The 27,350-nt window shown below is 36.8% G+C and overlaps 1 protein-coding gene across 1 annotated transcript in view; it reads left to right on the forward strand.

Annotated features, from left to right (window-relative positions):
• The window catches only part of LOC145683257 (histone-lysine N-methyltransferase PRDM9-like), a 77,068-nt gene that overhangs the window by 13,019 nt on the left and 36,699 nt on the right, over window positions 1-27,350 (forward strand). The window contains exons 3-6 of the mRNA XM_081754629.1: window positions 2,317-2,402; window positions 8,814-8,899; window positions 12,919-13,011; window positions 23,407-23,483. Coding sequence (XP_081610755.1) covers window positions 2,317-2,402; window positions 8,814-8,899; window positions 12,919-13,011; window positions 23,407-23,483 — 342 coding nt within the window. The remainder of the gene's footprint in view (window positions 1-2,316; window positions 2,403-8,813; window positions 8,900-12,918; window positions 13,012-23,406; window positions 23,484-27,350) is intronic.

The raw sequence follows: 27,350 nt of genomic DNA on the forward strand, positions 1-27,350 counted from the left end.
TGCGCAAGTGGCATCTTTGCTGGTAGGAAGAAAAGAAATTTGTTTTCACTTTCTCTCACCTGATGTCCCTTAAATCCAAATCTTACAAATTTTCTTTCCGAAATAGAGAGTGCTCTAATCAAGAAAAATCTGATAGGATCGTTCAGAACACAGGAAATGACATGCGATCTGATGCCATATACGTTGAGATTTTGACTGTAGAAAAAATCGTAAGAGATTTCTTAGGATTTATCTCATAATGTATAAGCAGCCCTTAGACTGAGGAAGATGGATGCATAAGGAAAGTGAATGATTATGAAAGACTTGGTGCTATGAGGATGTGGGAGGAAACGGGAGAACCCCGAGAGAAGCCACGATGCTTCCACCGAAAATTCACATGGTCTCGTAATAAGAATTAGATGTAATTTATTTATATTTTTATCCTAATCAGTTTCTGAATTAGCACTAACGCTGGAATGACAATGTCTGTGAGAGTTTTATTATTCCTGAAATTATATTTTGTAGTTTTTTTCAGTAATTCAGAGAAAACAACTGAATTTTACAATCTATAAGGTGATCCTTAAGGATCAGTGTTCCTCGGTTGAAAAATTATCTCTCCCCTAAATCAATAATTTCTTTTAACTGAAGTCTTGGAAATTCTTGTAAAAATCAATGGAATCACTAAATCTCTCTATAACTGACAAACCTGAAAAGAAGGAAGTTATCTTGATGTGTCAGTGTTCGTATACCCTGAAATGTCGCAGGCAAGCTGAAGGCAGTTCTGGCTAGTCACTAAAAGAATTCGATCACTCAGGACACTGGTTGAGACTGAAAGACACCTTTATAATCTCAAATGTAATTAGCAGACCTAGATTAAAATAATGAAATCGTATATGCAAACGTACTAAAGCAACGCCCAACTACTTTAGCATTATTATAGCTGCATTAAAATGTTCTGAAAATAACTTCTAAACGGTTTGAAATAGTATTTGTCCCATTATCTCCACATCACACCACACGACAAGCTGTGGAGGGACTTTTCATCTAACTGACGTGGATTTTCATGTGCTCAATATCTAAAGTTCTATTTGTTTACATACTTTTTCAGAAAGATGTTCGCTTCATCTGTCACGAAAATTGAATTAAGAATGTTTTGCTTCTGACTAATTGATTTCAGTTTATCCTGGCAATACTGCACTGTCTTTTATCTACTTCCGATAATTGCGGTAACACTCTTATTCTGTATGAGTGAAATCTGAGATCACAACGCAACATTCGTCCAACACTGCTCCGAGCCCGAGGAAGATTCAGTGTGAGGGAATGTTGCCGCGCTGAACGTCTGGAACTAGCAAGAACTGCCTCCAACACGCCTGCGATATTTTCGGGTATACGGACTGTTTTCTTACCTGTGTGTATTTTCTCACCTACATTACCATTGGTGCATCACTATGTAACTCGCCTACGTATTGTTTTTCCTGATGACACTTTTCCTTTTCCTTGCTGGTTATCAAATGCACTTCTGAATGCTCGCTGCACCAACACGATTTACTCACCCCTTACAAATTCTTCCACACAAAACACATTGTGTAGAAGAAACTATAAAGTGTGAATGGCTAACGCTCCATTGCGCACTGAATCCAAGGCTACCTGCTACCGGGTGATAGGCATCTCACTCACCTCCTCTTGATTCTCGCCAGTGTTGCCAAATCAAAATTAGGAAATCTAAACTGGGTCACCCTGTATAGTGTGAAATTCATTTTTGTGATTAGACTATAGTATAGTTACGATGAACTTACCGAATATACGAGTTACGGTTTAAAAGTAAACACAATATCTCGCACGGAAAACAGCTTGTTACTATAGTATATTTGTTGTAACAATATAAGAGAAAACTAAGTAACGATTTTCCTTTTCTGTAGCGGTATTCAAAGGTATACAGAATGTTCATTTTTATAAAGTTTTATATGTTGGCAGAAAGGCTCAACTGAGAATCTAACCAAGGTTCTTCCTATTATAAGACAAACTTCTGATTCTGAATCTCGTTATTCGATACGTCATACTTAGCCGCTATCCATTTTTCACATTAACTCTCTAGATGCCTCATCTTATAAACCTTCGGAACCTTATTGAATGTAGAGGGAAAATTCCCTACAAAATATTCCTACCTTAGCTTTACTTTCCAAGAATACATTGTTTCTTTGCTGTGAGTTTAGCAAACGATCGTATGGTAATGATTGAATAGATTATAATATGAAAATTTGTTTTGATATTGCTTAAGATATAAGTGTGATAACATGTATACTTTTTAGTGATGATATGCTTTTTTTTCGGACTCAGCCGCTGGAACAACTGAAAAATGATGAGTTGACAACTTGTGATGAAACTGATGGTTTCCGGGGATTCTCTGAAAATGAAATTGAAAGGTAAGTTTAAATTATTTATAAAATACAACTAGTAATTATCTATCCCTACGCGACAGGATCTATACTGGCTGTGATATATGTGATTTTTATTTAATTCATATAAATTTATGAAAGCAAACACATTTAAAAGTAACTAAACTTTTAATTAAAAAAATAATCTTACAAACTGAAACACTTAAACTCCTACTTATATATATTGCATTGCATTACCAAATCGTATGTGTAGATTGGAATAAAAATAGTAGCGAGACCAGTGGCGTTTCGTGAATACCTCCAACGGGGGACAACTTCAAAATTTGCAATGGAAAGTGTTATAACTGTTGGAATCGTTCGAAAGGACATTAAATGTCATGCAACTTTTAGAGGACAAACTTTGTCATATCCTTTCCCATTAGCCGCTAGAGGCGTTGTTGCAGACTTGTATATGACTACCCTTAGCAGGCCTTTATCTCAGCTAATAATGCACATAGAGCCGTCAAACAAACAATTGAACTATCAAACCGTATGTGTAGAATGTAATAAAAATAGTAGCGACACCAGTGGCGTATCGTGAATATTTCCAACGGGGGTCATCTGCAAAATTTGACATGGAAACAGGGGTTGGTTGTGCCTCCATTGAAACACGCATGCGTACAATGGGAGAAACGTCGAGAGGAAACACCTTGGCATATTTCTTCCTCGTTGGCAGCAACACGGTCGCATTACTAGGTGAAAGTCAGATGATCTAAATAAAAGTGCATACAAACATTAATTCTATATGCAAGGTGTGCCAGTGGAAAGGGGCAATATTTTGGAAAACGGTAGTATGGGTGATTCCAAATAAAGAAATTCATATGAACATTGGTTCTAATCTCAACGGTTTGAGAGCTATAGGTTGTGAACCATTTTTACTTTATATTGCGTATTGTCCACCCTGTAATTATTCTACAGAGGTGGGACATAGTGGATTTGAAAGGTAATGGAGTGGCCTTTCCAACGGTATGCAACATGTGTCAGTGTTGTCTTTGAAAATAGGGCTTTTGAGGGAAAATTAAAATTATGTAAGGGAATTGAATGGCAACAGTGATTCTCAAATTTCCCTCAATAACTTCCCTTCCAAAGACACCATTGTCACATGTTGCATACCGTTGAAAAGGAAATACACAATAAAAAGTAAAAAATGGTTTAGGACCTATAGCTCTCACACCGTTGAGATTAGGACCCATGTTCATATGAACATTTTTGCTTACAATCATCCATATTACCATTTCCCAAAATATTGCCCCTTCGTCTTGGGACACCTTGTATAAAAAAACATACTATGTTTTTCGATTTCGTTGACTCTTATTCAGTAAATATCTTAACGATCCGTGAAATTGATAGTTTTTTAAATGTAGTCAGTTATTACCATTTAACAGTGATATCTTTAAAAACAACTTGAATAAGTATGTCCTGATCGGAGATATTGCTATTATTTTTATTAACGTCAGTGACCGGTACAAACTTCTTACCAGCCCCTCCATGACCCCTATTTTGAAATCTGCAATCCAGATTAAAACATCAAACTTCGAAAGTCTTGAACATTCCCTTTCAACTTCCTTTCCTTTGGGTTTTTAAAAGGAATTTCCTGTAGTTAAAGTATAAGTTTAAAGAGTAAATTTCATTTTGTAGATAAAAAATTGTCACGTAAGGATTAATATACTTTGGTTCATTTTGTTAGACAATTACAAAAAAAAAAAAAAAAAAAAAAAGTGGTAGTTACTGGTAAATACAATAAAATGATCAATACCGACTTCAGTTCTCATTTGTAGCATAATGTATCTATTAAGCTTATTAGTGAATCTGCTAAGGATATGCAGAATACATGCGCTAATGCACTTTTGTCCACGATAGTATATGTCTTTCCCATGGATGGGTTCGAACAGAGATACTTCACACTTATATGAAGACAAATGGCAAATAGGTGGGCGAAATTTTTTTTTTTTAAAAAAGCGAAGTGTTAAAGATAATAGAGAAAAAAAAAAAACAATTTGGAATTCTTTTTGAAATGGTTTAAAAAATCTCATTAGTACTCTGGTCAAAAATTGTACTTTCAGATGTGTGACAATAGGTATCGTGTAAGGAAAAGTGGAAAAGGGAGAGAAAGATTGCAATTACTCAATGACATTAAAACAGGTAAATTCTACTTTAAGATGAAGAGGGTACCAGAGGCTCATAGCGGAGAGACGCTTCACCACCGATACAAGTGCCGTATTAGAGTTGAGTTGAGTTGATTTTGAGTTTAACGTCCCTTTCAGCAGCGAAGCTATGTGAGACGGGACCTACTGATTAACTTGGAAACCGAACTACATGAACTCTCGCCGGGAATTGAACCCGGCTCTCCCACCCCAAAAGGCGCGTACGCTAACCGCTTAGCCACAAAAGAGTTCAAGTGCCGTATTAGAGAAACCAATCTTCTCGTATGATAATGTCACAATAACCGGCTTTGTTATCATACACATCTTTGGCTTCTTGTCTGAACTAGATAACATGACTTGCTTTTAACACTCCTTATGAATGCCAATCGGAAATTCAAACTTAAATTCTAAATTATTTCGTGAATGTCTAATAACGGCAAAAGTTAATCAATTCATGATTATTTGTGATTTTAACTTCGTGATTTGTAATGCTTAGTTGTGCTCTTTCTAGAAGAGAAAGAGATGAAATTTTTATTCATCTGTCAAATAAAAATTATAAAAAGTAATTTTCTTATTGGAACACCAAACAAACAATAGTTATCATCGTAGTACTTACCTAGTACCTAGTAACCCCATCAGGAAGTCGCGGTCAGAAAGAGGGATTGCCGCCGGAGGCAGCTGGCACCCGTCCGAGGCGGCACGACGATCTACTTGTTCAAAGTTGCCGATCTTTTGCCGAGGCAGCAAGCGATCGAAAATCGTAAAAATAAAATGCCCTTTGCCGACTGTTGCCGACCGTCAGAGTCGGCAAACAGTCGGAAAGGCCTCTTTCCAACCTTTTGCCGACTCCTTATGCCGACCTCTTTTCGACGGCGGCGCCGACGTATCTAATGCTCATTTCCGGCTGTTTGCCGAACTGTTTGGCAAGGCAACTATTCATCGCGGTCGAAAATCGCACTGAAAGACGACAGTGTTCGGCGCCGGCAATCCGACCGCGGCATCTGGTCGGCATGGACAAATTGTCCAACTGTAGGAGGCAGGATCCTCATGGGGACAGTAACTTTGGCCTGGATTGACACCTACATTCTCTTTGGAAGTGACTGAAAGAGGTGTTGCAAGTAGTTCCAATAAAATATGAGAATACCTATTTTGGCGCTTCGCCCACTGTTCCAAATAGCACCATATGAATTTAAATCTGACAGCTTTGAAAACCAGATCAGGTGCTATAGGGTTCCTAATCATTCCTCAGACCATGTAATACTCTTTTAGCGCTGTGAACACGGCAGTTGAGGTCATAGAAGGTTCCAAGTAAATGCTACTTGCTCATCATGAAGATGTTGGATAATTTGCATTTTCTGATCATCAAAAATGTCAAAAATAACATGTTTTGTCATGCTCACATTCACCTGTATGAATGGTCTTCACGAAAAACACATCAGAACGACAATAGAGTCTCCTTCAGCTCAAGTACACTTTTTAGACACTGCAAGTGGTACATTCGACACCATACATTACACTGTACAATAAATTTCGTTCCTCTCGAGAGAAAAGAGCGTATCTCATTTTCTTGCTTTTTGTAGGAGACAAGTTTAAACCTTTTCCCATTATTTATTCTATGACCTAAATCTAGTTTAATTTCCTTCGTTCCACGTATATAACTTATAAGATCAAATTAGATTTTAACAGAACACGATAGAATAAATTATGATAAAATCTTTAAATTATCTTCTAGAAAAGTTGAAAAATAGATACGTCCCTTTGTTTCTACAGAGACGATTTAATTATGTTCTATCCTTTAGTCTAAAACAGGACATTTTTATTAAATTAGTGCGAGCAAATCGTTATGTAAAGTCCGTTCTCTCATAAACGCGTACTATTTATATTGTGCAGTCACATTACATTTTGTTACACAGACAGGGGACAGGCATTTTACGCATACAAACAAAAATCTACGAAAATGACGATTGTGATCTTTTTCTCTTGTAGCTATCTGAAGGAGCCTGTCTGATGATAAACCAACAATTTTCAGCCAGCAACCATCTGTTCAATCGTCCACTGAACCGCCTTTGTATTGTTGCAATTTTCTGGTGGAATCATTTCATTTTCCATGTTCATTACTAATATTCTCTAAATTTTGTGGAAAGAAGTCCAAATGTGAATCCAAAAAATGTAATTTCAGGGGCATTTTGCGTGAATCCAAAAAATGTAATTTCAGGGACGAACTTTTAAATGCTTGCCATGTTGTATTTTTTGTCCGACAGTCTACATTCATATTCAGTATTCTGCATGAAGTTCTTATTTATGTGTCCCAGGGGCGGATTCAGGGGGGGCGATCGGGGCGATCGCCCCCCCCCAGAAGAGTAATACTTTCTTATTTTGTATATATAAATAAAACCCATTCCAAAGTTTGGAGCCCTTAAAAGCAACAGTATGACAACCCACCGCCCCCCCCAGAAGTCGGTCCTGCATTCGCCCCTGGTGTCAGTGAGCAGACCTTCGTTTACTTTTGCTTCACTTTGGCTTGGGAATTTTACCTTCGGGTGATTGAAAACTGCCACATCTCGATTTAACCCGTATATGCCCTTATGTTTTTGTTTTGTATTTTGATTTATTTTAAAAAATAGAGTTCCTGACCTATTGTTGGTGAATCTAGTGCCATTTCTTTTTTCTGATCTCCCATTGGCTAATTATGATACTTGATCGAAAACAATCCGGGGGCAAATATATAAGTTTTATCAATAACAAAATACCTAAGTGAGTCGTTTTCGACCTGGGGGCTTAAATGGGTTAAGATTTTTATCAAAACTAGTTTGATGTGCGACGGGCGAAGAAAAACATTTTTAGGCTTCAGGATTTGTTGACGCGATATGTTCTTGATTCCTTAAATATATGCTTGTTGTGGTGAGCATATTTTCCACATGTAATAGTTAACTCTGTGTGGGCTATCCCATTCACACATAATACAACAAAATTAGGCATACCCTTCTTGCATGCGTGTAGAGATTTTATTAATTTTAATGTATTACTATATTGAATGTAATTTAATGAATTAATATTATCTCGTTTGCTTCTTTTGTGTTAATAGCATATGCCATTATAATGGATGGATAAGCATTACCAATATGAAGCAACACTTCCTTCAGACTTATCTTTCACAAATCAATGAAATATCGCCAATTTGACAGATTATGTTCCCGGCCATACTCCTGAAATAAACCATTAGCATTGGTACAAAGTAGAATTCCTCCAATCCCCGGAAAGTAAAATTAGTTACATGATGATTTTGACGTTTTTCTAGAATAGATTCCACTCATAAAGTCGAGATCCCAAGATTTCTGCTTTTGTTTTCGATAGATTTAAGTCCTATCAGATCGTTTAACTCTTCTTATGTGATTAGGTATGGTGCACATGAGAGGGATGGTGACTCAAAGTCGAAGACCTCGTTGCCTGAACTTCCTTCTTCTACATCAAATGTACAATTTTCGGAAGCTTTGGGCACACGTAGCTCTTCACTGTGGGAAACTGGGCGTCTTGCAATCTCCAAATTAGGATAGTGGGTGTGATTTTTGATTATGAAGAGAAGTCCTTAACATCTGTGAAATAAAAGTAACAGTCAGTGATCTCTGGGGTTCCTCCAAACTATTGAAACGGGAAATTTTTATCCCACTTCACTTCCCTTGCATCCAGTTTCAAAGTCCTCGGAACAATAATTGCAACAGATATGTGGTGCTTAAGGCCATCGCTTATCTTTCACAGTTATTGATTCGAAATGTTCATTGCAATTAGTTCCTTTTGCAGTTTTTTTTTCGGAAATTGGTTTAGATGTCCCTGCATTTAAGGATTACAGCAATTACTGCTAGATATAACAATTGCCAGGCGTGGAACTCATCAGAGTCTGGATTAAGATCTTCTTGCGACCATAGTTCTAATCTATTGCGTTTTTACACGTGTATTAGACCATTCCATATAGATAACATTGGACAATCGATACATAAGTGAATCTGATACTTCATTTTGTGTGCCCATGGGCATTTCCAAGCGACCATTCTGTCACATTTTTGGTTTGACTTATCATGATGACATATTTACTTACAACAAACTGCCACACTCAATGCTTAGTTATAGGTGATTAGATCATTTATAATCCCATGTTAGGAGTGTAACGCCATCTATAGCGATAGAAACGGACAAAAGTGTTTTAGAGAGTTAATTTTTAATCCAGTGTCTACATTTAATTAAGTATCTTTGCTTTCAGGAACAATCCAAAGTTAGCGATTCTAAAGAGAAAAATCAGTTCCCTAGAGAGGTCCATTGAGAACCTTGAAAAGGAGTTACATCCAAGTAAGTGATAATTCAGAAGTATACATATAATTGGTTGAAATCTACAGGGAGAAAACAACCGAAGGCCAAAAAGTAAAAGTTTCTTGAACAAGAGCGTATGTGGAGGTCATCTTGTAAATACTTTCAATTGCTGCTGACTTCTATAGCAGTTTTCACGAGTAGATGACTGCATTCCTGGCGTATATTATAGTTGAGTTTCGCGCCGGGTCTCAACCAATCTGCTGAATGATCTAGCTTAATATCTTGGTAAAGAAAATGCAAATCGACGGCATTCCACTAACTATAGTTCCCGGTAGCAGTGTTATCACATGTTTCTGAGAACTGCCATAGCAGTCGGCAGTAATGAAAAGATTAAACCTTCAGTGGCTTGTCATTCGCTCTTACGCTTAGTATTTTTGAATTATGAAAGAAATTGAATAATAGGCACAATCCATGGTTTTAATTTTTTTTTTGGACATATACCTTCAATTTTCTTTATATTGTATCCAGTGGTGTGTGTACAAATATTCAACATGTGTTTTTAGGACCGTCGTTTCAGATTTGCCTGCGGGTCTACTATCCTCACTGACATACGAGTTTCAGGTTTATTCCTAGCGTATTAGTATACAATCGATTAAAATATATTTCATTCTTAAACTCTGGAGGAACTACACTCTGCTTACTCGTGTTGTGCATACTTTCTCCAAAAACAAATTCCTAAATACACCACTGATTGTATTGTTCAATTCAAAATTTCTCCTGTTTGTACATGATTACTCATTACAGTTATAGAGAAATTTGTATCTATAATTCCATGTAGTTTGTGTAATAACATGGAACTTACTTGACGCAGTTTATCTTAACTTTGAACAAAGGATTTTTTTTCTTCTCTAATTCTCTGTTCCCATTTCTTATATTTTACATTTTTTACATCTCAAACTAACATTTGAAAAAGTTATATATATTTATAACAGGCATATATATATATATATATATATATATATATATATATATATATATATATATATATAAAGTAACATTTGATTAATTTAAAGTAATTTTTAGCCTTCCGGACTACGCTATGTATCAGAGTCAGAAGTCTTGTGGAACAGCTGTGTTCGTCCGTCCGTCAGTTGATGGCTATCAGAGAAAACAGTAATATATATCGAGAAACTTTTTCTTTATCGATTAAGCGTCCCAAGAATAAGTTCCATCTTTCTAGGTTAACCCTCCATTCAAACCGAAAATGGTAGAAATCAACCGATTTAAACGATTATAGCCATAAAACAGAAACGGTAATAGATATCGACAAACTTTTTTTTGCAATCGATTCAGCGTCTGAAGAGAACACACCATCACCAGATTGTACCGAAACTGTAAGTATTTGAAATCTACTAGTTCCTGTGGCTTCAATACTTATTTCTATACAGCAAGTCAGTAAGATATCGAAAAGTCGAAAAGTCTTTCTCTCTCTCTAAACAAATTGAGCTTCTAAAGAACGCGTTTCGTTTTCACTTTTATCTATCTGTTGTAACCGGAAGTGCAAAAGACCTACGATTTTTCGGTTACAACAATTATTGCAAAATTGATAACGGAAGTAAATAGTGTTAAACAGTTCTTATATATATATATATATATATATATATATATATATATATATATATATATAGGTACGAGGGCCATCCGGAAAGTGGTACCCGTTTGTGCAATAAAGACACAGTAGTACATATTAACAAGTATACACATTTTTATTGGAAAGAGCATACTTTACACTACTTCTCCACATAATCACCAAGCAAATTGAGGCATTTGTCATACCGTGTGATGAGTTTTTGTGTTCCAGCGTGATCGTCCTCCGCCGCCAGCGTATTGAGATACGTAGTCACGCAGATGGTCTTTGACAATTTCATGAACAATTGTTCGAGACACATTAGGAAAATGTTCACAGAGTTCATCAATTGTGACGCGCCTCACGCATCCGTCTACTGACCTCAGCAGTTCGTCTGTAATGACAGATGGTCTCCCTGAACGCTCCTTGTCGAGTATCCTCCCCATGTTGAAGTTGCGATACCAGCGCCGAACAGACGACTCGTCCATCACATTGTCTCCATACACCTCCTTTAATTGGCGATGAATTTCACAAGATCGAACGTTTCGTGTATTAAGAAATTTAATCATGGCCCTCACTTGACAACTGGCGGGGTTCTCAATTCGTTTAATCATTATAAACGAGTACAGACACAACACAGGCACTGCTAGAGTCACGCAACCTCGCACAGAGCAGGCAGACAAGCCACTGACGGGGTCTGACCTTGTCCAGCGGCTCCCCGATTCGTCAGCGCTTCATGTGGCGCAAACGGGTACCACTTTCCGAATAGCCCTCGTACATGGATTCAGTCAGCAAGAATATGTTGCACCTCTTTGTTTCATTTCTGTGTAGCAACCGGACCTGTTAGACATTATTTACACTTTAGGGGCATGGTGGCTGAATGGTTGAGCGCTTACCTCTGATGCGTGGGGCCCCTAGTTCCATCCCTGGCCAAGTAAGTTTGTGGAGGAACACATCGTGTCCGTGGGTTTCCTCGAGGTACTCCCGTTTCCTCCCACATTCTTAATCCACCGATCATCGCTCACTTGCTTTAATCATCCGTCTCCCTTATGCATAATCGTGCGACGTTAAACTGAAGGATTTTATTTTCATGAATTAGCACTACCTGCGGTTACAATATTATTCTCTATAGAACAGGAACTGTAAGATTTAGCAAGTAGGCCTAGTTGCTTTTTGATATGGATTTATCTTCCGAAGTATATGCTCCGAGGTACATCTTTGATCTGTAGTTACGGATGTACTACTTGAAATTTGAGTATTGAATTCGGACAGTTTGGAACTCTACCACAGTCTCACACTGTGGAACGAAACTTACTTGAAATGAAATGAAATCTTTGAGTTTTACGTCCCACGGTTATGCCGGTTAGGCTAAAGGAGACGGTGATAATGAGAAATGAATGAAATGGTGGAATGAAGAAAGTGGGAGGAAACGGGAGAACCCCGAGAAAACCCACGCACACGGTGTTTGTCCACTTGGAGGGAGCTGGGATCGAACCCGGGACCCCAAGCACCAGAGGTGAACGCTCTACCACTGAGCCACTGAAACTTACTTATTAACGATATAGGATTGTTGCGACAGTGAAGAAGGAGGCGCCTCTAATACAACTACACATAGGTCTACATACTTTAACATGTTTCGCCTTTATTTAAAGCCTACACCAGTGCCCTGTTCCAATACTTATATACATCTAGCGCATATTGGATAGATAAAACATAACAATATGTAACAATATGAACCTGACGTTTTCGATTCTTTCTATCCTGGATACCCTCAATGCGGTATTTCCAAAACACAAAGAAAATGTCTAATTATATTTTTCCTTTATCCCTGCTAAAATATTGTGTTTATATATGTCTGCGTAAAACCTAAACAAAAACTCAACAAATGTCTATCAATTGAAGTAGATCGACGTGTTTTAATTTTCCAATGTTTCTTTGAGGACGTGAATGGTTTCACGATATCTTCAAAATGTTAACAAAGTATCACCAGATCTTCAGTAATATGCTTGTTTAAGGTTTAAATTTTGTGCTCTTTATTAATGTGATTCAAAAATTTAAAACCTTCGATAAAATTAATTCCAAATTTGAAATCTGCGTCCAAAACACACACGAAGTTGCCATTCAAATTGCTGCGTCTCTGCCTTCCATTGTTAATCACAATATTTGACACCTTGATTAAAAAAAAAGGTTGGAGTATGCTATTCAGTGGCGTATTTAGGGAGTGGCTATCGGGCTTAAGCCCCCTTCCGAAACAATTTCATTATTATTATTATTTGGCATTATACGTACAACACAAATGCTTCTTACATGCTCCTAGCCCCTCCCGAAACAAGATCCTAAATACGAAACTGATCTTATTATTTATTTTATTAACTTACGTCCTGTGAAATTGAGTATTGCATATGTAATAAGGGAATTTTGATTATTTCAGCAGAAGCTCCAGTGGAAAGAAGATATCCTAAACGTAATATCCCACGACTCAATTATGAAGAAGAAAAGGTTCCTGATGATGATGATTATATTTGTAAGTGTTTCGCTTTAATTATTACATAATTGTGTTCGAGCAAATGAACAAAGGGAAGAAAATTAAATGCTCCAGAAACTAGTATAATGTTTACTTTTATCTTTCTAACTATGATATGCATAACATAATCTTATACAACGTCGTTCATCCGTCACGACTGGCTTTTATCATAAGTTTTTTGTAAATTCAGTCTTTTTACAAAGAGCCTAAGAGTTTAGAAATCATTGGCAGTTTGTAAAATTATGAACATAATTCTCAATCAGCCTCTTGGTAAAAATGAAATGAAATTTTTGAGTTTTATGTTCCACGATTATGTCTGATAGGCTAAAGAAGACGATGAGAAATGAATGAAATGAAGAAAGTGGGAGGAAACGGGAGAACCCTGAGGAAACCCACGCACACGGTGTTTGTCCACCACAAAGTTCACTTGGCGCGAGCTGGGATCGAACCAGGGCCCTCACGCACCACAGGCCAACGCTCTACCACTGAGCCACCGTGGTCCCCTCAGCCTCTTTGTAGTAAGACTATAATAGGTTTTTAGCCCGTTTGTAAGGATGCACTACGTTTCCCAAAAGGACAGGCAAGATAACCAGGTTCTTTGTAAACTGGCTGATAGAATACACCTGATTACAAACTGGAATCAAATTATTTTTATTTGTTTAATTTTTGTTAGCTAATCTTACAATTCGTTAATTAATTATTTTCCAAATAAGAAACTTGATCGTCTTAAATCTAAATTTCTTCGGGTTCCACAAAGTGTAAGACTATTCCCAAGCCAGACTACTGCTAACTCTAAAAGAAAAGAAAAAGTCTCAATATGCCTCTTTATTCTTAATCTTTGCCGTGACTATCTTATAATTCTCTTCCATTTATAACCTTCTATAAACTCACTTTCATATCATATATCATAATTTTAATCATATTTCTTAATGTCTTCTTAATCTTCCTGGTAATCTTAAATTATAATCAATTTATATTCAAATGATCTTATATCTGCATCCTATTTGCACATACTAACTCTTATTTTATTTGGTAACGTAGTATCACATTTATAAGCACTTTGTGACCATCTCATCTTCCAACAAATTTTATTATTAAAGTACAGAGTGGCCAGAAAACCTCTTTCCGAACGTTTCTTTACACTCGAACTAAATGCGTAACAATGTATGATGTTAAGATATTTAAGATTTGAATCTTACATTCTGATCATTACTTTGACAACAGTGCTTCTCACGTGAATTGTCACCTGATTGCCGCGTAACTATCACGTGACTGCTCGCATAGGGAGGAGAATAAAGTCTGTGAGTTGACCAATTCATTGTCTCCTTTCCGTATTTGATGAACAAATGGCAGATACAATTGATTTCACTTTGAAGGAACCTTGCTGACAAGCGTGTCGGTCCATGAACGGAAGCACAGCAACGAAAATGTGCCACATGCGATATTTCCAAAATGGTGCGGTAAGGACCCAACAAACCGTCAAACTTTAATCACGTAGGAGAAAAAAAAACACTTTTCGCCTGGGAAGTGTTATAGATGCTCTTCGTTCTGCTCGTCTATCTACCCGGAAAGAAACGTGTGCATAAGTTTGTGCGTCAGTGAGCGTTCACCCTGGAAGTCGACCAGAAAAAGTTGTGTAGAGTTTGCAATTGCAAAGAGCACAATAAAGCTCCATCTGAAAATGAACTAAGGCCTACGCGCATTCCGGTCAATGCATTAGTAGTCTCAATTACCCTAAAGCATAGTCAAAATTATTTTTTGTAATATTTCATGTTCTGGCTAAATATGTTTTAATTATTACTTGTAGTACGAGATAAAATCCACAATAAGATACTTATAAGTGCATAAAATCTCATTAGAAGGACAGACAGATATCTGTTTAACTTAATCGCTGTCATCGTTGTCAGTTTCAGGGGTAGAAGCTCCTTTGGGTGGCTGAGTTGCTGGATTTACGAGACTAATGACCTCTTGAGAAAGACTTCGTTTTATGAGGAAATCATGTGGTTTGATGTTTGCAATAGGCGGTGCATGATGTCAATATTTGTTTCCTCTCTTGAAATTTTCCGGACGTGAACTACCTGTATTCTTTAAAATGTTTCCTGGCCTCTTGTGCTTCTTCTAACATCTGTCATATGGAGAGCACTGCCGCAGAAACAATGGGTGAACCGTGAACAAGAACTTTGCGGACAGAGGCAGGAATATAATACTAAGGATATAAAGAAACGAAGAGCTCGGTTGTTTCTTTACAGCACTTATTAAACGCATCAACTTTGACGGAAAAGTCACTTGATAATGTACACAATATAACACCAAACCTGTGAATCAGTTCACGATCCATTCCAGTAATTTCAGCTGAAACGTCTTCTTTCTCAAAAACTGTCCTGGCGGGGTATTACTGTCATTTGAAGAACCACTTCCTCCAGGCTTTTGTTGGTCAACTAAGATACCTATGGATATATTTTGAAGTTTTGCCGGATTGTTTGTTTTCGTCTGTTAACTATTTCTTTACTTGTGTTACCTCTTACTTGCCACTCCTTGATCTCCAGTCTATATGAAACGAGATGCAAACATTCAAAAAATCTTATTCTAGTATGGAGAATGGAAATTCCAAATCTGAATGTAGATATGTCTGTCTTTTCCTGTCAGAATATCTAATTGGTTCATTATTTTCGGGGTAGCTCCGCAAACATAGCAATTATGGGTGGATGTTGTAGTTATAGCACTGCATACTTTTCCATCTACCATTGTTAATGAAACCAGATGTTCTACTTGCATTATTTTGCCATTAATTGCATATTCAGTTTTGCTGAGATCCTTAATTTGCTGTTCGAAGTTGGAAGTTTCTTTTCTCACGAGATCCTGGAACTCTTTTCGAAACTGAAATGTCATAGGTCGACAAAAGTGTGTGAAAGATGGTTTAGGATTATGCCATGTTACTGTTTGCTCAAATTGGTCATTGTAGTTGTAGTGGGACTAATGACGTCAAATAAATGTCGTTATCTGAAAAGTTACGTTGTTCTGCCCTTTGCTTGTACTGTGACGGGCCACCACTCACATCAAATACTTCATTTAGACAAAGTATCAGTGATTCTACATAGATTTTTGGGATTTGGTCTAATATTGGCTCTTGCGCTTGTAGCAGTCGATGTGTAGTATGATCTAGTAAATCTTGAAGATTAACTTCAGAGTGTCTTCTGATGAAGTTACATTTTGTAGATAATACCGGAATCCTTTTTATGATGGATATATGTCAGCATTTAGATTTTTCTCCCCTTGCCTATGCAAGAGATACGAATAATTTGTTTCACCTGCCTCGAGAATCAGAGCTTATGCGTTATCTCCTGTGTAGCTCCTAATAGAGCGGCTTTTCGAAATAGACTGTCAAGCTCTCCTAATTTTGATTGCTGTTGTAGGCGATTCCTGTATTTCGTCAATTAGTTTTGCAGAGTCTGTGTTACATCTTTCTCTTTGCTTCATAGTTCCTACAAATGTTAAAGGTTCTGCACTTTCGGAAACTCGCAGTTCTAAAGTTTACCTTCCCCTCGATCTAACGCTGCTCTCATTAAAGTTCATTTGCGGTCGTCCTATCTTATTAGTAGAAGAAGACGGAATTTCAATATTAATTTCGGAAGTAAAGTCTTGGTCCAACCACTTTACCTTGTTTTTTTTTTTTTTTTTTAAGAAATGTCTGTGAATTCCTACACGCCTTGTCCAGTCGGTGAAATAACTCGCTACAAAATCGCGAAATATCCTTGTCAATGTATTTCCGTTTCTTGTCTTAATCTTCTATCCTTGTTTCTTGTATGTGGTTTAACAAGAATGGTTTTTATTCCTTCCTCCCTCCAGAATGTAATTGTAAAGTCCTGTATAACGCTTCTCGTCGGCGTCGACATTCCATTTTCAATGTATACAGGAAAATGTACTTGTAATAATGTGTTCCTGCAATATTAATTCTGAACAAAGACAGTTTATATCCAATTGGAAACGGAGTATAATACCCATACTTATATAAAAATCGATAGAAATGACGTTTTTTTGCTAAAGAGTTCACCTTGCTTTCTGTTTCATTTGGCATGAGCAGATACTATTTAAGATATAATTTTAAACCACAGGACACCGCAATTTGCTTTTTAGGAGGCAAATCTAGAAGAATCACGTAGCATATAACAATAGATTTCAGCACCGAGAAACACCGTGAAAATTTTACAGCTCTTCGTAATTACGAGAATTACGGGAATTAGTCACATTGCCATGGGCGCCTGAAGAAAATTTTCTAGAGGGGGCCCATTTTCCTGATTGCTACATTACGTTTGGTATTTTTTATTTCTATTATGACAATCTTAAGAAATTTAATACTTTTTTCGTGAGCCAGAGTGGGTCCCGAGCCCCACCCTCCCTCCCCTTCGGGAGCCCATGCACATTGCTATGTATTAACTCATCAAGAACCAACTATACCTTAAAATATATTACTTTATGGATTTAACCAGAGAAAATATACAAGTCAATTCACATAACACATCACTCAGCAGAAATAATATCCACGGATGACAGTATCTTGTACTGAAACAATAGGAATTTTACCATACTAACGCTGGAGAGCAAACCACACACACACATAGCCTTCAAGCTATCAGCGCCCTCTGGCGAGAGGCTTATCTCTTCGTGGCCTTCAGTATTATTACTGCCTCACATGATACTAGAGAAAATATGGAGTCGAAAAGTAAGGGTTTTGGGCCTGTTGGAAATTTGGAATCATTGTCAATCACTATCAATGAACTAACCGACAATGATTTAAATCGCCATCATGCAACATGCAGAAGGCGTTCCCCATTATTCTTGCTCGGAAATGCTTTCTTTTTTCCGATGAATGTGCTATTCATCGGAGTTTGCGGAATAGAAACGTCTTTATATGGGCAATGGAAAACCCATATTTTTATCAAGAAATTGAGAACAACCCTTCGTACATTATGCTTTGGGCGGGAATGACTAAACAATATATCTTTGATTCGTACTTCTTTGAGGGTTTCGCGACCCAGTCACGTATCTGGAGATATTGAATGACTGGCTTCTACTACGAACGCAGAGTCCTGGCCGGCGGATAGGACGTAGGTCCTCAAATCCACCAGCCTCTTATCCTTGGCGGCCTCGAAGTTCGGACCTTACAACACTAGGCAATGCCCTTTGGGATAACATCTAATCACACATCAGGAAGTAGTAGTACGTGGATAATGATTATTTGTGGGTAAGTGTGCTTGAAACTTTTGAATTTGTGACGCCGCAGCTGCTAAAGTTGACATGGACATGGAGGCACATCAAGATGTTCAGGGATAATAGAGGTGCATATACAAACGTTTAGAATAAATAACTGTAAATATTATTAAGTATTATTAATGCAGGGATGAACGAGACTTTCCGTCCGCTCTGTACTGTTAATAATGTTTATTTTTAATGTATTAAATTAACATTAACTTCGCATTCCAAATGGCTATAGTATTCACTTTTTAATTAATTTGTTAGACCTTACTGTATCCCTTTTGTCAATCCTATGTTAACTAGTATCTACTCTTGTTAATGTTAGATATCTCTCCTGTGTTAATTTACTTATTTCATTTATATCTGTATATGTATAATCTAATAAAATGGTAGTGAGAATTCTCAAACATCTTACGTTATTAATTTTCTAGTTTCTGAGAACCTTCAAAATTCTACTTTTATTGTTTATTTATTTCCTATTAGATACAATTGACAGTTGTATTTATTAAACGTAACTTTGTGTTTTGTATGCCGTTCTTATACAATACCGAGGTTACGAAGGGCATGGCCTACAATTAACGTGTATAGCGTTGCGCATGAGGCGAAACGAAAGAAAATTTTCGTGACGAGATTCAAGATGAGAAAGAATTCTTCCAATAGAAACAGACACACTTTAGAGAAGAAACATATTTTATTTTTTATTTTTGAGACGAGACAAAATCAACTCTTTTCTCATACGCTTCTCCAAACGTGGGCTTCGAGCACGACCGTATTTGAAATGGGTATAATTTGCGCGTGCACGGAACAAGGGCGATTTGGCAAACTTTTCCTCATTCGGCTTAGCTACAGAGTTAGCCCATCACAAAATATTGGCCCATGAATTCGGATTTTCGATACTGTACTATAATACAACCTAAAGAGCAAAAAAGATTTTCCTAAGTCGCTGGGCACAAATTTAAGTTCTGGTTGTGCGTAAGGTTCAGTTTTTGTAAATATAATTTACATGGAGATAATAAATGAACTGGTACCATTTTCAATAGCATCATCTCCTCTGATTTTTAAAAAAACTATCCACCGTAAAATTTTACGAAACCTACAACTAAAAGATATTGAAAGCATTTGCACATAGCACTACTGATTGAGGTAAAATTTTTGAACAAAATATTTTCTCTAGAAACAGATATTTTCGTCTTTACATATTTGCCACCTTGCAATTGCCGGGTAGTTGGGTGTCCTACTCCGCCTCTGACACAGATCATTAGGCATTATCAACCCACATATTATACATGTTCCTCACCACCAGGCGCGTACCAGATTTTTTTTGGGAGGGGTCTCATACTACAAAATACTATGTCTATATTGCATAAAAGTGTTATTCTGCATCCGAAAAGACGATAAATAATTGTTAAGTGTTCTCACTCATACTCAGAAAAAAAAACTAACAGAATTAGATTGCTTTACAAGAAAAGGAAGAGTAGAGAGGAAGCTAAAGATCACATCTTTAAGCTGTAACAATCATTTCTCTGTTAAACAAGTACATTTTTACTAAGAAAGTATACAGATGTATATTGAATTTCGAAGTTTAGGGAGAATTCCGGAACCGATGGATCCTCTGTGTGAGTACACTTCTGCTCACCACATTATCCCGCCTCCAAGAGAGCTCGATTACAGGACTAGACATGTACTGTATTTATTAAATTCTTTATTATACAAACATTTTCTGGTCCCTACTTTTAGACTGGCACAACTGACCGTAAGCACGAGTAAAAAGAAAACAAACAACAACAAGAAAAGGAACGGAACACATTTGTGTAGACATTTTTGTAACGTCAGCACCCATGGAGCACGCGTAGAGCGTTTGTTCGTGCACAAGTGCACCTTTTTCACTTTCAATATAAAAAGTTTATTCGAAAGAACTACATCATATCACTGTAGGATTATTTCAGAAGCAACTATCTCTATGGATACTTACAAACAAGCACACAGACAGGAATTTATTTTGGGGGAAGTTAAATGCAATATGAGGATACATTATTTTACAATTTGTAAAATCACCTCTAAAATTAGACTAAATATACAGAAAACTCGTGATTTCGGGTAGAAAAGGTCCAAACCCTCAAAACATACCCCCCTGCTTATGTCCCTACTAACAAAACCGCGAACCAAATCATACACTGAAGACAGTTAGTGCATTGAACAGGCAATGGCATGTCACGTTGGTTACACTCAAGCATACCCACAGAGAGCAACGGTGGGAACTCCAGAGAACATTAAGTGTGTATGATTTAATATGCTTCGAGGACCTAAGATTAAACATGACAAAATGTTCAAAGACTATTTAACATAACAGAAATTGTACAGGATCTTAGTTCCACCAGTACGTAATCACCACTAAATAGAATCGACTGAAATCGAAGTCGGCCTCCAAACTCCACCTGATTACACTCTGTACTCATACAATATATGTTGTGTCAAATAAATCTCTCTATAAAACAAACACGTTCATGCACGTTCGCTGAAATTCAAGCTCACAATGATATCAGCCTAAATTTGCTTTATTCCCTCATTCACACTCTAGCTTGCTGGTGCAAGCTAAAACTACGTAACTGAAAACGCTTTGCCCTGTTTGTTGACAATATTTACTTTGTTATTTTCAGTGGTGCTATTCAAATTTTTGAATTAGTCCCAGAAGCAACAGTCCTATTAGCGATAGGAACTGTTATCTCTCCTATGAGCGACCGATTCTTTTACATTGAGATGATGGAAGATGATATGATTCCATCTCGTAAAATATGTTTGCCTCTGGCGTTATTAGCGCCCGAACAACCTTGGTATGAAATATGTACGTGCCAGTGATACTGTTTGTCAAATATATTTTTCCTCTACTGCGAGTGCAAATAAAACTTATTTTAATTTTGAGTTAGATTTGACATAAAACATATCAAATAACTTAACGAGACAACAGGAATATTTCCATGAAAAGTATATTCCTAAAGGTAAACAAATTCTTTAATACCGTCCCCCCTATTGTAAGCTACTAAAACGTAAACTAATTGCTTAATTTGGCTTCCTCCCTTGTTTTGACTTATACATAAAAGCTTGTCGTGAAGCAATCTGAAATAATCCCTTATAACTAGACGAACTGTAAAGTCCTGCGAGAGATTTGTAACTTGTGTAAAAATTTCTTCTAATACACAGTGTTTTTAGATTTCTTTGATATCCTCAAATGTTGAACAACTTTTTTCCATGGGCACCCGATGGGAAGGCAGGGGTCGCCCCCTGGCTCACAAAAATGTATACGTAATATAGCAAACCACATATAGTAAATACCCGATATACCAGACGTGATAAAACAACCATGGAGATGCCCTTCCCTAGAAAATTTTTTTCGGGCGCCCCTACCTCTTTCTGATTTCTTTCTTATGCCATAAACATATCCAATCTAAACTTATGCTCCGTATCATTTTAACATGAAATTTTTAATTATATTAGAATCACAGACAAAGGCGGAGCTACTCTAAATATTTAGTTAGTTTTTTCCTTGATAGAGTCAATGTATTTATATAAATTAATTCAAAAATATAATATTAGTGAAAACGTATAAAAGATTGTTAATATAATGAGAGCATTCTCACGTATTAAATTCAGGTAGAGCGAAATTTTTCATAGTACATTTTGTTAGGTTCTAAATCACATTAGCATAAAACAAGTTAAAGAAGAGAGAACCTTATTTTCTTCCATTATCTTAGTATGAACGAATCGGTGACTCATAGGGCAGTTAATAGATCGAATCGGTCGCTCATAGGACAGTTAACAGTTCCTGTCGCTAATAGAACTGTCGCAAGTGGGAAGACACCAAATTTTTTGGCAACCGGTTCTGTATGAGAGAACCGGTTCTATAGTACATGTATAGCTAGATAACTAGATGTAATTCTCTTAGGAAACAAATCATATAAGGTAGATAAAAGCAAATATTTTACTGGATACCACAAGTAACAAGTAGGGACCTACACAGCATCCTAATACAAGCGTGATCGACAATTGTTGATAATGGTCTGTATGTGTTTCAAATATAAATATCCTTCACCACTTCACTCATATGATCCCAGTTCTCATTCTTGATATCTGAGCTTCTGAGACTAAGAAATAAACGCTTATACGTGGTTCTGGGAGATCGTATTTTTAACTCTGTAGCTACCAGAATTTCTAAGAACAAAGAAACTTAAAATAAAATCTAAAGTTTCTCCCGACCTCCATTAATCTTCTGGTATGTACAGAGCAAAGTAATGTTCTTCAAATGGGTCAATTGTTTTTGGCTGTGAAAAATTTGTATTCTGCAACCTCTCCTTTCCAGTTGAAATTTGCAATACACACACTTGCTATGTTAATAGAAACACACACACACACACACACACACACACACACACACACACACACACATATATATATATATATATATATATATATATATATATATATATATATATATATATATATATATATATATATATATATATATATATAAATCTTATCTGTAGGTTTATTTTCGATTTTCGAAAGTGGGTTGCTACGTAAAGTTGGCACCCCTCATTTTATTTTTGATATAAATTGTTTATAAATCGTGCAGAAACGAAAATTTTATGGGAACAATCGTGAACAAAAGATGTGCATAGTTTATTTTCCATTCCCAAAAATGGGTTCTGCCAGGTCCAAGCACATAAGTTGTTTGGCATCTTTCTTGTACTCCTAGCTAGGTCAGGTGTGTGTGTGTGTGTTTATGTCTGAGCAGTGGCGTATTTACGATTTTGTTTTGGGAGGGGCTTTGCTAACTTTTGGGGGGGGGGGGCTTTGCCTGGAAATGTGAAAATTCTGCAAGATATTTAATTTACTTTACTAAGATTTCGGGGGGGCTTAAGCCCGGAAGCCACCCCCTAAATACGCCATTGTGTCTGAGTATAACAAACAGTTCTGCGAATTCGAAATATTTTAACAGTCGATTCTAGCGAACCGGCTGAATAGCACCACGGGTTGTATTTATACTTGAAACCTAAAACAGAGAAAAGAGATCAATAAAATTATGCAGAACATGGTTAAACAATAAAAATAACTTAATGAGTTAGATTATTCATTATGATCTTTCAGATTGTGATGACTGTGAAAGAGAATGGGAAGGCGATTGTCCGATACATGGACCACTTCTCGTCATTAAGGATACCGAGGTAAGAGCATGCCTATTAGATGTAATGAAATTACCCTACGTCTACACACACAAAAGAACTATTTTCTTAGAAAAAATTCAATTAGAAATACTATTAGATAAAGCATTATAATAGATAAAAATATAAAAATCTTCGAGCATTGTTTTGTGTTGAATACCTTCATATCTTGTATCAAGATGGCACGCGTCACAGACCAAATGGGTTAATTGGGTCAATTGGGTCACGACTTTTGTCCACGTCACTGAAGCTCGTACTAACGCAGCGATCTAGTAACTCTGTGACCCGGAAACGGTCAACATATCAGCTCTGGAGTAGTAATCCCCAACTGGTGTGTGTGTCGTGCAGCCCCATGGAGTGTATCGCGAAATTTTGGAATTTTAAAATAAGTATTATGTCATCCACGAGGTTTATAAATGTACATATGAATATAAATGTACTTTATACGACACATTTTGCTTTCAGCATGAATCCTTTAATAATTAATTAATTAAAATTTCTGGGACAAACTGAATTGAGACGATAGCAGCACGAATGCTCAATTATATTTCTGGATACTTATTTACTATATAGACATGTAAAGTCTTACACTATGATAATTTATACAATCTTAAAAATCTAATAAGTGAATCGTGATCCTTGAGGGTTTTGTAAGGTGTGTTATCTGTCAAAAAGTTTGGGAATCACTGCTCTACAGTATTACACTAGTATTTTATAATGGATTAATGATGTCACACCGTGTTGGATTCAGGGTGTGACATTTTTTAATGAAGGCACTATGTCTTGACAATTTCAAATATAATTTCATGTTTATTCGTCCTACCGCGCTGAGAATTAATGCGGCAGTTTCTAACACGATATAAAAAAGATTTAACAAAACATTGTTTGGACTCAAGTACATCTATTTTATTCCACATGACAAGTTTTATAAGCTCGTTCACTTAAATTTCATGTGAGAGTCCCATAGGCAAAATTTGTAATGCTTATTTTCTGTGATTTTTATGTGTTTAAACCCTTCACTACAATGCTTTGACACACATAAACACACGACAGAGAAAGAATATTATCGATTTTGTAAGGAAGAGAGAGAGAAAGGAGAAAATCAAGTGTTTTTTTTTTTAAAAAAAAGAATGATATTAACAGCATCATATATACTTTCCATGTGCTGATGTTTCGGTGGTTCGGTGCCTCAGAGGTAGAGCGTGGGGTCCCAGGTTCAATCCCAACCAAGTGTTTGTGATGGACAGCATCGTGTTTCTAGGTTTTCTCTGGCTACTCCCGTTTCCTCCCACTTTATCATTCCACCAATTCTTCCATTATCATTTACGTGCCTTAATCATCGTCTTTAATAGCTTACAGGTTTAATCATGGTACATTAAACTCAAAGAAAACCTTAGGACGATGTTTCGTCGTCTCCAGATCACACTGAGTCTGTTCGGGTCACTCCTAGTCACAGATGTTCCTTCGAGGCTAAGCGGTTAGCGTACGTACCTGTGGCGTGAGAGACCCGGGTTCAATTCCCAGCGGAAGCTCATGTGGTTCGAATTCCACGTTAATCAATAGGTCCACGTCTCATATAGCCTCGCTGCTGAAAGGGACGTTAAACTCAAAATCAACTCAACTCCTAGTCACAGATCCACCTACGTTCCCGGATCAAATTGTGTCTTGAGTCAGGAGGTCTGATGAGGCACGGATCTTATTGCTTCCGGGCCAAGAAGTTTCTGAACCTTTCCATCACTGTCTTGCAGTCTGTTCTCTGGAATAGGATAACATTATAACCATCAAAGTAACGAAACAATATTGAGAAAATCCAAACCTAATAAAAATTAGAGATAAATATTAAATCCCAAATAATTTAAATAAACGTAATGGACATAGAAAACTTAGGAACATGGTTCCGTAACTAAGTCAAGACGGCAACTAAAGAGTAAGTATTATCTCAACAGAATACATAATCTTTTTGCCAGCAGAAATTTTTGGGGAGTTGTTAAGTAATTATTAACTAATAGTAATACCCGAAGGTCATCCAGAAAATGAAGACCATTTAGTTATACGAAATAGAAAACACAATATTTATTGGAGAAAACGGTTGTGTTATATGCTAAAGCTTCCCTCACTTCTCTACATGATCACCACCATAATCTTCACGAGCTTCAAAATTTCCATGCTATACACTTCTGCCATTATTCTCTGCTCCACATAACCTGATAGGAAAATGAAGAACTTTTTCCCCCCACCACACTCAAGGGCAAGTACAAAAAACGTGAATATTAGTGTTCCGTTTTCCACCATCAGCCCTAGCACACGGAGGTATAGAGTGTATCTAAGTATGTCTAAGTAGTAAATTCTAACTTTCATAATAACACTACATATTTTAAAACACTTAATTAAATTTACCTGTATTAGTGAGGAAAGTAACACGTATGTTAGTACAGTGAACATTTTATTGAACAGTTGTATTGTTTATTTTTCTTCTTTTGGAATTTGGGGCTGTGACATAGTGTTGGAATGGCAAGTGATGGCAGGGTTGGTAATTAAGTGGGTGTTTACTGTATTGATACAAAAAATTCATAATATACAATCGAAAACCAAGTACAATACGTATGGATACAGCATCAGAGCATTAAGAATGATAACAGTAGAACCAAGGGTTGCCAACTTTCCTTAAGAAAAAATCGGGACGGGACAATCGGTGTTGGAGTCCCCCTTCCCTCCAAAATTTCGATGTGCATGGTCCATTATTGATGTTATCTTCATCATCATCGATCATTGTATGCATAAAATAACGTCGAAGAACAGAATAAAACTCACAATACAGATTAAGGTAAACAATGCAATTGCGCGGCAAACCAAAAGTGAAGCACAAGACGCCGACACTGGTATTAGATTTGGCAGACGAACGCTATCCGGTATAGTTAGCGTGGCGGCCACCCGCTGAAATGAGCGCTAGTGTTACTGCTACTGCGGTAGCAGTCGCTTTTATGTAGAGTTTGCAAAAACATTTTTAGCGCTGCATGAAGCATACTAACATCATAATCGGCTGGATTATCAACTCAAAACAATTAGGGAATAACTCTAAATTAAAGACGAGCTGCTAACTATTTTTTTCATGAGTCAAACTAAAAGACAAATTTGTTACATTGATTCTATACACAAAACTGTGCGCGTAAAATAATAAGTTATTCCTTTGTAAAAAATGACCGAGTAAAATATAAATTAACTTTGAAAATCGATAAATCGGGGCAATATGCGCCTCGATGAGTGTCCGGTCGGGACGCAGGACAGATAAGTCAGAAATCGGTACAGTCAGGACAGAATCGGGACTGTTGGCAACCCTAGTAGAACCTGAAATAAAAAAAAATCTCGTTTCCTCTCTTATAAACAGATGTTCTTACATTAAAAATAACATGAAGAAAAATTATATATAATGCACTGATAAAAGTGAATCCACACCTCTCGCCCCGGGCGTCTCAACTCACACGAATGCCCTGGATTTTATTGACTATTTTTCAATGAGACCATTTTCCTACGTTTTTCCTTGGTATTTGCACCTGATCCGATGGAAATAAGACGACGGCAAAGTATTTTTGTTGTTTTCGTTTTTTCTACTCTGTGCTAAATTTACGGTGAAGCACACATACAATACAACATTGAAGTATTGTGAGTTTATTAAAGGCGGAAGAATTGTTATAATGGACTTACAAAAACAATCCTAAATTGATTAAAGCCTGACACAAAGTAGTAACTACAGGTGCCACGTAATTTGAACAGGCTCATGTCTCAGCGTACTTTTTGCAAGCAAAATTATAATTATGGGAGCTTAACCATCATAGTGAATTTGGCGCTCCCTAAATCCTAAAATTCCCTAAA

The sequence above is a fragment of the Thermobia domestica genome, chromosome 4 (assembly GCF_964235325.1).
Source record: "Thermobia domestica chromosome 4, izTheDome1.hap1.1, whole genome shotgun sequence".
Classification (NCBI taxonomy): Eukaryota; Metazoa; Arthropoda; class Insecta; order Zygentoma; family Lepismatidae; genus Thermobia; species Thermobia domestica.